Source organism: Pristis pectinata, chromosome 16 (genome assembly GCF_009764475.1).
Source record: "Pristis pectinata isolate sPriPec2 chromosome 16, sPriPec2.1.pri, whole genome shotgun sequence".
In the NCBI taxonomy this organism is placed as follows: domain Eukaryota; kingdom Metazoa; phylum Chordata; class Chondrichthyes; order Rhinopristiformes; family Pristidae; genus Pristis; species Pristis pectinata.
Genome location: NC_067420.1, coordinates 37,288,460 through 37,302,147, shown reverse-complemented (window position 1 = coordinate 37,302,147; position 13,688 = coordinate 37,288,460). Strand labels below are relative to the sequence as shown.

General features: G+C 42.3%; 1 protein-coding gene across 2 annotated transcripts in view; it reads left to right on the top strand.

Moving 5' to 3' along the window:
* The window catches only part of LOC127578840 (protein phosphatase 1 regulatory inhibitor subunit 16B-like), a 140,014-nt gene that overhangs the window by 113,111 nt on the left and 13,215 nt on the right, over positions 1-13,688 (top strand). For both annotated transcript variants that reach the window (XM_052031354.1, XM_052031355.1), the window contains exons 6-8: positions 5,352-5,476; positions 6,660-6,785; positions 12,833-12,908. In XM_052031354.1, coding sequence (XP_051887314.1) covers positions 5,352-5,476; positions 6,660-6,785; positions 12,833-12,908 — 327 coding nt within the window. The remainder of the gene's footprint in view (positions 1-5,351; positions 5,477-6,659; positions 6,786-12,832; positions 12,909-13,688) is intronic.

Genomic DNA, 13,688 nt, shown 5'->3' with positions numbered 1-13,688 from the left:
ATCTGAAGAGCAGGTGTCTTGGCCAACATTCTTCCCTCAATCATATAAAAAAACAATTAGTTAACTATTGATTTATCTTGTTACTTTCTGTAGGACTTTGCTGACATGGGATATCTGTCACATTACTTTGGTCCAGGTCACTGCACTAGAAAAATATGTGATCTATTATTAATATTGTTAACCTGAAGTTTGTACATGTGCCACTGATTGGTTGTTCCGTCCTCTGGTGCTGCTAACTTAAATCAAAATAGTAAAATGGCAGGAGAAGCCTGGCAAGGAGTAGTGTCCTACATCCTTCAGCTTCCTTACTGGAGCAGAGGTTCTGTTAAAATAAGATTTTCCAATTAGAACCATGCATGATCTCAGGATGATCCCAATTACCTTCCAGCTTTACATACCTCTGAAGTATCGCTGCTGTAGTGATGTAGGAAATGTGGCAAACAATTTGAAAACATCCATTTTCCAAAAATAGCAGGGTGCTGATGATGGTTAGTTTAACTATCGGATAGTTAGCTCAGTACATCATGGGTACATCACTCCCCACCATCGGAAGTATCAACATGAGGGTCTGCCTCAAGGAGGCAACATCCATCATCAAAGATCCCCACCAACTGGGCCATGCTATCTTCTCACAGCTTTCATGGGGCAGGAGGTACAGAAGCCTAAATTCCCACACCACCAGGTTCAAGAACAGCTGCTTCCCTTCAACAATTCAGTTCTTGAACCAACCTGCACAACCCTAGTCACTACCTCAGTATAGCAACACTATGACCACTTTACACTACAATGGACTTTTTTTGTTCTAAATGTGTTCTTTCTTGCACAATTTTGTATAATTTATGTTTAATTTATGTTTTACTTGTGAATGTTGTGTCTCTAATGCTATGTGCCTATGATGCTACTAAAAGTAGGTTTCTCATTGCATCTGTGCGTACACGTACTTATGTGTATGACAATAAGCTCGAATTTGACTTTTTAATGTAGTGATGTGCTTTCAGTTCTTGGTTGAGTTTTATTGTTGGACTCTCGGTTAAAGGAAAAGGATAGAATGGTATTTACCATGTTTACCATTAATGGATTCCTTTCCTACCGACACCATAAGCCAGGCTTGCAAAGTAGCCTAGAGTCAGAGAGTCATAGAGCAATACAGCACAGATACAGACCCTTTGGCCCAACCAGTCCATGCCAACCATGGTGCCCACCCATCTAGTTGCAATTTCCTGCGTTCTGCCCATATCCCTCTAAGCCCCGCCCCTGCATGTACCTATCCAAGTGCTTCTTAAACGATACTATTGTACCTACCTCAACCACTCCTTCTGGTAGCTCCTTCCATATACTCACCACCCTCTGCGTGAAAAAGTTCCCCCTCAGGTCCCTTTCAAATCTTTCCCCTCTCACCCTAAATCTATGCCCCCTTGTTTTTGACTCCCCTACCCTGGGGAAAAGACTGTTACCGTCCGCCTTATCTGTGCCCCTCGTGATTTTATAAACCCCCTCATTCTCCTACAGTCCAAAGAATAAAGACCTAGCCTGGCCAACCTCTCTCTATAACTCACACCCTCTAGACCTGGCAACATCCTCGTAAATCTTTTCCGCACTCTTTCCAGTTTAACCACGTCTTTCCTGTAACAGGGTGACCAAAACTGTACACAGTACTCCAAATGTGGCCTCACCAATGACTTATACAACTGCAACATAATGTCCCACCTCCTGTACTCAATGCCCTTACAGATGAAGGCCAGCTTGCTAAATGCCTTTTTCACCACCCTGTCTACCTGTGATGCAGTTTTCAATGATCTATGCACTTGTACTCCTAGGTCCCTCTATTCCATTACACTCCCTAGTGCCCTACCATTCATAGTATAAGTCCTATGCTGGTTTGACTTTCCAAAATGCAGCACCTCACACTTATCTGTATTGAAATCCATTTGCCACTCCATGGCTCACTTCCCTAACTGATCAAGATCCCCCTGTAATCTATAATATCAACAACACCTCCTAATTTCATGTCATCTGCAAACTTACTGATCAAGGCTTGTGCATTTGCATCCAAATCATTTATATAAATAATGAATAACCAGGATCCCAACAGTGACCCCTGCGGCACCTTACTAGCCACCAGCCTCCATTCCGAGAAACAACCTTCAACCACCACCATCTGCTTCCTATCTTCCAGCCAATATTGAATCCACCTAACTAGCTCTCCCTGGATTCCATGGGACCCAACCTTCCAGACAGCCTACCACGTGGGACCTTGTTTTAGACCTTGCTAAAGTCCAAATAGACAACGTCCACTGCCCTACCCTCAAATACCTTTTTGCTTACCTCTTCAAAAAACTCTAAAAGGTTCATCAACCACAACATTCCACGCACAAAGCCATGCTGACTCCTCCTATAAGACCCTATCTATCCAGATGCTGGTAGATCCTGTCCCTCAGAATTCCCTCCAGTAAATTCCCCACCACTGATGTCAGGCTGACTGGCCTGTAGTTCCCTGCCTTGTCCTTGCTACCTTTCTTAAACAAGGTAACAACATTAGCCACCATCAGTTGCTAACGATGAAGCAAAAATCTCTGCAAGAGACTCCGCAATTTCTCCTCTAGCCTCCCACAAAGTTCTAGGATGCACTCAGTCAGGGCCTAGGGATTTATCCACCTTAATGCACTGTAAGTCTGTAAATACTTCCTCCCTGGTAATATGAATGTTCTCCAAAACATCTCCACTATTTCCCTTATCTCTTGAGCAACCATGATTTTCTCCTCAGTGAACACTGAGTAGGAATATTCTTTAAAAATCCCATCTATCTCCTGCAGCTCAAGGCATAGGTGGCCTTGCTGATCTCTAAGGGGAACCACTCTGTCCCTGGTCACCCTCTTACTCTTAATAGAGCTATAGAACCTCTTGGGATTTTCCTTAACCTTACCTGCCAGATCCATCTCATGCCCTCACTTTGCCCTCCTGAATTCCCTCATAAGAGTACTCTTAATCTTTTTATAGTCATCAAGGGATTCACTTGTCCCCAACCTCCTAAACCCAATGTATGCTTCCTCCTTTTTTCTTGACCAGAGCCTCAATATCTCTCGTCAGCCAAGGTTCCCTAAACTTGCCAGGTTTACCCTTCACCCTAACAGGAATATGCTGCTCCTGGACTCTTGATATCACCCTCTTTAAAAACCTCCCACTTGCCATTCATTCCTTTCCCTTCAAACAGGCTCACCCAATCAACCTCTGCTAGATCCTGCCTAATTCCCCCAAAATTAGCCCTGCTCCAGTTTACAACCCTAACCTGTGGACCTGTCCTATCCTTTTCCATCACTCTCTTAAAACAAATAGAATTATGGTCACTCGAGCCAAAGTGCTCCCTGACTGCCACTTCAGTTACCTGCTCTACCTCGTTCCCTAAGAGAAGGTCCAGTATTGCACTCTCCTGAGTAGGGTCCTCTATATATTGACTCAGGAAACTTTCATGGACATATTTCACAAATTCCACCCTGTCCAGGCCCTTAACACTCTGGGTAGTCTAGTTAATACCTGGGAAATTAAAACCTCCCACTGATACAACCCTATCATTCTTAAAATTATGAGCAGTTCCTCTACACACCTGCTCCTCAAGTTCCCACTGACTATTGGGGGGGTCTATAATACAGCCCCACTAAAGTGACCCTCCCCTTCTTGTTTCTAAGTTCTACCCTTATGGCCTCACTGGAGGATCCCCCAAGAATGTTATCTATAAGGACCGCTGTTACGTTGTTCCTTATCAAAAAGGCAACACCCCCTCCTTGCTTACACCTCTGTTATGCCTGTAGCATCTGTATCCTGGAACATTGAGCTGCCAGTCCTGCCCTTCTCTCAGCCATGTTTCTGTTATGGGTGAAACATCCCAGTCCTCTTTTGTGAGAAATCCACAGGGCTGTCACGTGGCAGTAACGACAATGACCCCCGCTGACCGGAGGACAGCATTGGTCCTCTGATCGGAAGTGATACTACTGTCAATCAAAGTGCGGCTCCACCCACCCCTCAGGTGTGAGAGTACCTTTTGCATCTGAACCTGCCTGACCAGTATCCTTTGTCTCTGAACCTGCCTGACCATTGGCTGTGGCAGGAACCTTTGTCTTTGACTCCCACACCATTGGCTCATTCAAATCATAACAGTGAGGCTCCACCCAGCCCCCTAGCACCATAAAAAGGGCTGTGTCCACTAGCCCTTCCTCTTTCGACGACCCCAGGAGTAGTGACACAATGCTGCAGAGATCATTGGTAAGAGTGCATCACCACATGGTCAGGGAACGTTTCACTCAGACTCAGGGAGCATTAAGGGCCAATGCTAGTGTGGGACGGGCATTGAAGTGTTATATCCTGAAGTTGTACATTGTTACTGTGTGCTTGTGTGTATCAGTGTGTGTGTGTGTGAGTGTATTTTACCCCAGTTGCTATTTCCCTCTCGTGTTCGTGGTATCCTGTGCGTGAGTGAGCGTGTGTCTGTTCCCATCCATTCTGTCCCGCGTTTGCCTTTGTGATTAAACTAGTTTTGGTCTACAAAGCTCGAGTCCAGAGTCCTTGATCCTTAAGACAGTTAAAAGAATGATTTCACACAACATTCTCAGAGCCAATACACGCTCTGAGTTCGACTGCCTTACCTGTTAAACCTCGTGCATTGAAATCAATGCAGTTTAACTGGGTATTTCTTTCCCTGTCTTTACTGTGCCCCTGGCTATTCTGGTTATTAAATTTGCTCTCGCTAGCTACTGCTTTATCCCATGACTTGCTCCTGCTCAGAGTCCCACCCCTCTGCTGACATGAAGAATAAGCCTACATGAAGAATAATTCAATTTGCATTTATCATAAACAGTTAATGCCAAAGCAGTAGAAGACACTCCTTGCTTTGACCTTATTATAGTCCCTCTGTTTTACTACTTTTATATAGTTGTGAGCAACAGATGGACAACCACAATTGGGCCTCAAAGGCTACAATGAAACCTTAGGTAGCTTGAGGCAACAATCCTTTGAGAAAAGTTGGCCATCAATTATTAACAGTTCCACTGTAGATTGCACTAGGATCTACTTATAAATGTTCAACTGACCACAATGTTTTCATCGAAAAATCAAGAAAAACTGTGGATGCTGGAAATCTGAAAATGCTGGAAGTACTCAACTGATCAGGGAGCATCTGTGGAGAGAGAACTAGAGTTAACATTTCAGGCCAAAGATACAAATCACTGGTTTCCTGCAAGGTGTGGAACAAAGGTCCTGTGATGATAATAAATTCCCAGTAAGTCTCTTTGTGATTTGTTTGTGATTGAAGCGCGGTAATGAAGGGATTTAACAAGCTCTCATCTATAACTTCTCTTCAGGCATCACTCAGGAGAAAATTGACCAAATCCGTACAGCGATGGAGCAGCAGATGATTGTTGATGTCAGAAGGGCAGTTCAGGAGGGCATCGATCTAAGTGCAAGAGATGCACAGGGAGCCACGTTGGTAAGTAGGATTGCCACAATCCAGGTCTATTTAATGACTATTCCTGCCCATGAGATAAAGGAGAAGCTAATGTATTGCAATCCATGTGTCAAGATGAAGATTACTGCAGCATTGTTTGTAGTTCATTTTGAGGACTAAATTGGGCAAAGATGGGGCAAGCACACATGAGTATGTAGCCATTTTGTAACCCTCAATGCACACCTAACACCACAATAGGTAACATAGTGTGCTGTTAAGAGAACTTGGCCTAGATTTGGGAAGGCACCCTGACCTCAAAGAAGTAGCAAATTATTCTGCTTGATATTGAAGCAAGAGTAGGGGGTTTGCAATTGCCTGGACCTGTATTGTCAATTTTTTGGAAAATAGTCACCACATTAGATGATTAAAGTCCTCCATTGCCTTTCTAAGTATCCTGGAGTAAAACCTCAAGAGGATTTGACATGACTCCATCCATAACTTTGAACTTAAATACCTGATTTCAATTCTGAGATTAATTATCTGACATTCCTGCTTAAGGAGGATGTGTTGCTCATGCCTCTCCTGTGGAACAAATAATTATTCTGAATGTTAACTGGCTTGGCAGTAGTGTTTGGCTCTGGTTTGTTTCAAGTGCAGTGACGTTGGGGACCGAGAATTACATGTAGCCAGCACTGTGAGAGTTAGCAAGATCCTAAATGTTACCTTTAGGTGAGGTAGCTGTAACCTGTTCTCTGTATTTCAAAGCCCTTCTTGATTTAAAAAAGAAGTATGTGTTTTAATGCAACTTTTATTGATGAAGGTTTACTCAAGAAGAACAAGGTAGATCAAACACTGTGAGAACGAGGCTTAAAAAATGGTGAGGATAGCAAAACACAGAACAGATTTCAATATTATAAATCCCAAAGCTTATTAATTATAAGTACATGTTTTGCCCCTTGATATAGTCATGTTCTGTTATGTTACAATATAATACAGTATGTTTATATAATACAACATTTATGTAAGGCCTTTATCAGAAGAAACAAGGAGAGAACAAGCACAAGCTCTTACATGCGTAATATCTCTACAGTTTGTTTTTTTCATCTCTATGGGAAGTTCTCATAGTTAGGCTTCTCTTGAGATGATATTTATTATGGACCTGTTGCTGCTTTGTGTCAATGAATGACCACTTTATGTACAGATATCTTGTCTGTCTCTTCTTTAGCTACATGTAGTCGCTGCTAATGGTTACTGCACAGTTGCTGAGCTACTGCTTGAACATGGAGCCAAAGTGAACGTCAAGGACCATGATGGTTGGGAGCCATTGCACGCAGCTGCCTGCTGGGGACAGGTCAGTGCTGGGAACAGATCTGCATCTGAGGGTATTGGTACATTTTGTGTGCACAACGAGTATAACTTTGAAGGAAGTAAAGGAAAAGACTACACAAGTAGAACCACTGCTTCTTAGCCCCAGAGGCCTGGGTTCAATCCTGAATTCTGGTTCTGCCTGTAAGCAGTCGAATTTCCCCCAGGTGCTCTGGTTTCCTCCCACAACCTAAAGACATGTCAGTTGGTAGGTTAAATTGGCCACAGTAAATTTCCCCTTGTGTGTAGGTGAGTGGTAGAATCTGCGGGGAGTTGGTAAGAATGTGGACAGAATAAAAAAATAAGATTAATGTAGGATTAGTGTAAATGGGCAGTTAGTGCGGACTCGATGGGCCGAAGATCCTTTATCTCTCTATGACATTCTGCCTTTTATGTTCTCAAGATATTTCAGAGCATTTTGGAAGAGCAGTCACTCTGGTAATATGGGAAACGTCCAGTCAATATGTGCACAGCAAGCTTTCACAAACAGCAACGAGTAGATAAATTGTTCTCATGTTATTGGTTGAGTAATGAATATTGGCCAGGGATGTGGATCATGGGTTTGGTTTAATTTGGCATCATGGTCGGCACAGACGTTGTGGGCTGAAGGGCCTATTCCTGTGCTGTACTGTTCAATGTTCTATAACTATCCAACTCTTTGAAACAGCACCAAAGGATTTTACATACATCTGAGAAGGTGGAAGGGGTTTCACTTTAAATTCTCAGTTTCTCCCTCTGATGATTAGCACTCCCTCAGCACTGCCCAGGTGAAAGATGTAGTGCTGTTCTTCAGTCTTATGTTGGGCCTTGAACTAACAGTTCAGGAGGCCGCTGATGGGTCAGAGTGGGAGTTGGAGTTGGAGTGGGAAGGTTAAAGTGACAGGCCACAGACAGCTCAGGGTCACTCACTGCTACACTACCATGCTTGCCCTGCAGTATTTGCAGTGGCTATGTTGGGTTTTAATGTTATACTTCAGCAGAGCTCTAAAGTGGAGGGCGTGCAGGGAGTTTCTGGAGACTCAAGAGACTGCAGATGCTGGAATCTGGAGCAACAATTTGCTGGAGGAACCGACCCGCTGAGTTCCTTCAGCAGATTGTTTGTTGTTCCATTATCTAGAGATTGACCTCCTAATATCTGCTCGCTGTGAGGTGTGAGGTAAGGGTGGGATTTTTGCCACTTTCACCACACAAGGAATTCATCACATTAGAACCTTAGACACCAACAAAGCTCTGTGCCCCAAGACAAATCCAATTCTCACTCATCCTCCTTGTATGAAAGGCTCATCCTCATCATTTTCCTGGTCTCCTGATTCAACTCTGATTCTCAAAAAGTTCTCAATCTGAGCAGTTGCATAGAGAGTAAAATATTTGCAGAGTAGAACTCATTAAATGTATTCTAAACTAGGTCTCTGCTCATCAATGATATATGCAAATACTGTTCTGAACGCATAACAAAGCAAATGAAGAATTGTCAGTGTTTAGGAAACAAATCCTCTTTTACATAGAACACTAGAGCACAGAAACAGGCCCTTCAGCCCATGATGTTGTGCCAAATTAATTAAACTAGTAACTAAATGCCTAACTAAACTAATCCCTTCTGCCTACTCAATGTCCATATCCCTCCATTCTCTGCACATTCATGAGCCTCTTGAAAGCCTCTCTCGTATTTGCCTCCACTACTACCCCTGGCAGCACATTCCAGGCACCCACCACTCTCTGTGTAAAAACTTGCCCCGCACATCTCCTTTGAACTTACCCCCTGCTCATCTTAAATGCATGCCCTCTAGTATTAGACATTTCAACCCTGGGAAAAATAAACCAGCTGTCTACTCTACCTATGCCTCTCATTATCTTCTAAACCTCTATCAGATCTCCCCCCAGCCTCCTCTGCTCCAGAGAAAATAACCCAAGTTTGTCCAACCCCTCCTTATGTAGCACGTGCCCTCTAATCCTGGCAGCATCCTGTTCTGCACCCTCTCCAAAGTCTCCACATCCTTCCTATAAATGGGGTGACCTGAATTTAATGCAATACTCCAGATGCCGCCCAATCAGAGCTTTATAAAGCTGCAACACAACTTTCTGACTCTTGAACTCAGTGCCTCGATTAATAAAGGCAAGCATGCCATATGCCTTCTTTACTACCCTATCAACCTGTGCAGCCACTTTCAGGGAGCTATGGACTTGGACCCAAAGATCCCTTTGTACATTCAACACTGTTAAAGGCCTTGCTATTAACAGTGAGCTGTCCCTTTACATTTGATCTACAGCGCCAGCGACCCGGGTTCAATTCCAACCGCTGTCTGTAAGGAGTTTGTACGTTCTCCCCATAACTGTGTGGGTTTCCTCCGGGTGCTCTGGTTTCCTCCAAAGACGTACGGGTTAGGAAGTTGTGGGCATGCTATGTTGGCACTGGAAGCATGGCAACACTTGCGGGCTGCCCCCAGAACACACTACGCAAAAAATGCATTTCACCGTGTGTTTCGATGTACATGTGACTAATAAAGATATCTTATCTAATCGGAGCCCAAGGCCATCTTTTTGATATTTGACCCACCTCACCGTGCAGAATTCCAGTTCACCATAAGTAGACAGCACATTGACTCAAAGTTGCAGGCCCCTATCTCTTCCTACCTTTAGTCACCACCAGCGTGTAACAGTATGTCTATTTATAAAGTAGTGCATTTAGTTAGAAAGTCCTGAGCATTAGTGCCTTTACTTATCTCTATAGGGCACGTTGCAGAAACTCACCAATGATTTTGCATTAAATTACATCACTTTCAAATCTAATGTGAAACCAGGGTCTTAAATCTAAACAAAGGAGAGCAGGAAGATTGAAAGGAGAGCTACCCGTGGTTGACTGGGAGGACAAAATAAAAGCCATGGTGGTGGACAGGCATCGATTAGTGTTTAAATAAGTAATGTACAAGCTCTAAAAATGTACAAAAAGCACAAAACAAAAAGGAAAAGTGATTTATTCATGGCTGACCAGAGAAATTAAAGTTAAAGGAAGAGGCTTATAAAGTTGCCAAAAATAGCAGCAGGCTTGGGGGTTTGGGAGCATTTTAGAACTCTGCAGAGAAGGATCAAGAAATTGATAAAGGAAGACAGGTTAGAATACGAGTGTAGAGTGGCAAGAAACAGACTGTAAGTGCTTTTGCCCAGAGAATTTATAATGGGGAATAATGGCTGAAGAATTAAGCATTACTTTGCACCTGTTCATAGAAGAAGACAAACAGAACGTGCCTGATATGTTTGAGAATCACAGATCTAGTGAGAATGAGGAACTGAAGGAACTAAGTGTGATCAAAAAATAGCACTGGGGCAGTTGGTGACCTTGGAGGCTGATGAATCATTTGGACCTGATCATCTCAGAGTTTTGAAATGGGTGTCCTCAGAGAAACCGGTCCTCTGGTTATCATCAACCAAGGTTCATAGATTCTGGTATTGTTCCTGTGGATTGGAAGGTAGCAAGGGAAGGCGAGAGAGAGAAAATAGGGAACTGTTGACCTGTTAGCGTTGTGTCGGTGGCAGGGAAAATGCTGGAATCTGTACTCAAGCATGTAATAACAGAACACCTTGAAAAGAATAATAGGATTGGATGGAGTCAATGTGGGTTTATGAAAGGTAAATTATGTTTGACTAAGTTGTTGAAATTCTTTGAGGATGTGACTTGTAAATAGATAAGGGGGAATAAGTGCATTTGTGTTTCTGGAAGGCTTTTAATTAGGTTCCACTCAAGGTTAGAACATGTGAACTTAGGGGTAATATACTGACAAGGATTGAGAAAAGAGTGTAAATCAATGGATCTTTCTCAATATGACAGGCTATGGTGAGTAGGTAGTGCAGGGATCACTGCTAAGGCCCCACTCATTCAAGGTCCATGCCAATGATTTGGCCGATGGTATGAAATGTCACATTTCTAAATTTTCTATTGATACTAAACCAGGAGGAGGATGTAAAGAGGCTTCAAGGGGATGTAGATAAGCTGAGTGAGTGGGCAAGGACATAACAGATGGAATATTACGTGGAAAAGATGAGGTCAACATCTTGCCGGTAATAAAGAAGCAGTGTTAAAATGGTAAGAGGTTGGGTAGTGTTGGGACCCAGGTGTGCTTGTACACAGGTCACTGAAGGCTGACCTGCAGGTGGAACAATTAAGAAGGCAATGGTATGTTAGTCTTTACAAGGAGGTTTAATTACAGGAGTAAGGAATTTTATAGGGCCTTGACGAGACTGCACCTGAAATATTGTGTACAGTTTTGATCTCCTGTCCTAAGAAAGGATTTACTTGCCTAGTAGGAGTGCAGACTGTTTTTAACGTAGAAAGAATTGCCATATAAGGAAAGATTAGTACCGATTTCTTTCAAGTTTTGAAGGATGACAGGAGATCTCATCGAAACTTACAAAATTCTTGAAGGGCTAAACAGGCGAGATTCAGTGAAGATGTTTCCCCTGACTGAGGTGTCTAGGATCAGGAGGCACAGTTCCTCAATAAGCAGGAGGCTGTTTGGGACTCAGATGAGGAGAAATGTCTTCACTGAGAGGATGGTGAATCTTTGGAATTCTTTATTCATGACAGCTGTGGAAGCCCAGTTATTACATTCATTCAAAACACAGATTCTTGGGCTTTAAGAGAATTGAGGGATATGGTGATAGTGTAGGCAAAGGGAACTGAGGGGGAAGATCAGCTGTGATCTTGATGAATGGCAGAATAGGCACGAAGGGCCGGGTGCTCACTCCAGGGATGTTCTTGGTCACATGCATTACTGAGGTTCAAGAAGGCAGCCTAACACCATCACCTTAACGCGAGACAGAGATAAGCAATAAATGCCTATAACCCATGGCTGAATATGTTTTTAAAAAGTTCTCTGGCCTTGGTTTTAAGTATTAATGATACTAAACAGACATGTACAAGGTTCAACCCTTGTTCTGCATTAAGTAACGATAGGCTGATGTATCAGACAAGGGCTGCAGCAGTAAACAAGTGAAAATGTCTTTAAAATAAATACCAAATAAATGCTGCTTTCAAACCCACAGTAAAATCTACTTCTCATGTGGCAAATCCCTGCAAGGATAAATTTCTTGAAAGATACTGTATGTTAGAATTGATAAAGACTGCTAACTGTTAGAACCCCTAGCATTGTAATTGATTTGTGTTGCTTTTGTGAATTTGGGAAGGACAAGTGTTCATTTGTGATCTATTGACATAATGAAAGAAAGCTAAAAATAAATCAATTAGTCGAATGTACAAACATGTTCTTGATAATGGAAGCTGATAATCTGAATACAAAGTTACAAAGAGTCAAATCATTTTCCAGCCACAATTTTGCAGTTTTTTCTCCCCCCAAGGGTGCCAGTGATTTCTGTCCAACCACTGCTTTTGTGTGCATTTCAAGGAACACAATACAAAGACAGCCAAAAGTGGTCTTGTATTCAAAGAAAAAAATTTGCATTTATATAGTGCCTTTCTTGACTCTTAGGATGTCCCAAAGTATTTTACAGCCATAACTTTGAAGTGCAGTCACAGTTCTCGCGCAGGAAACACAGCAGCAAATTTGCATACAGCCAACTCCCACAAATTGCAGAGTTAATCTCTAATTTAGTGCTGTTGATTTAGGGATAAATATTGAGCAAGGCGAATCCCCTACCTTTCGTTACTGTAGTGTAATGATGCCTTACATCCAGCTCAAAAAACAGACAGCATTAAGATTTTCATTAAACCTTCTACAGCCTTGGCTCAGTACTGGACTGGAGTGTTAGGCTAGATTTTTGTGTGGGGGACTTGAATTTACAATCTTGTTACTCGGACGAGGATACCATAGACTGAGCCATGGTTAACACAGTGCACAAAGTTTAAGGTGGCTGTGATAAATCACTATTAACAATACAGTCAAAACTTAGTGAGTATGACAACTTTGAGGGCTTATTGAACAGTTCTGTTTTGAAGAGTTGAGATGGAGAAAGGAAGTTTTGCAGCTTTTCAGGTTGTCTGATTAAATAAATCACAAACATTTTGCTTTCATTTCTTCACAGATGCAAATCGCAGAATTACTGACAGCTCACGGTGCAAGTCTCAATGCCAAGACCTACCTGAAGGAAACACCAATTGGTTAGTCACATCTGTTGGTTGGCACCATTTGCCTTGACAAATAAGGGACACGAGAGCGGCTTTGTCTTGACTTCTCTTGTTCCCATAGGAGTTGCTAGACAAAGAAAGAACAAGATCCTTCTCGGTTGGCTTCTAACTTCCTTGTGGTTGCTTGGTGCAATCATAATAGAACTGTAACTGATCATAGCAATCTGTTTCTTCCATTGCTTCTCTTGAAAATGTATTGAATGGATTCATACCACCTTCATTGCTTTCTTCAATCTGCATTTTTCTGTGTTAGACCAATCTCATAGGTGTGATTAGTTTCTCACAACTTTGCAAGTTGATTCTACTTTCCCAGATACCATCTGGTAATGTGCCAGGATAACAAAAATGTTGCTTTAATATTTAGTTCTGCTATTTAATATTTACTGAATTTCCACAGGATCTTTCAAAAGTCTATAAACGGTACACAGGACCTAACTTCAGACTTAATGTGTTTAAGGAAAGATGAACAAATGAATAAGTATAATATTTTTCACTCGATGTATATTTCAATGCAACACATATTTTATGGTTAATCATAAGATATAGATACTTATGGTCTATCATCTATGGGGAACCAAACTGTCTGAGCTAAAAGGTGGAGTTCAGACACTGAATTGTTGATTGTCATACACAGGAACAGGCTTGAGGGACTAAGTGTTGCTATTTGTACTTTGATTTGCCCGAAAATATTTTCCCAGCACTTGTGGAGTCTCACTAACCATCAGCTGAGCTAATGGAATGGCTGATCATCTA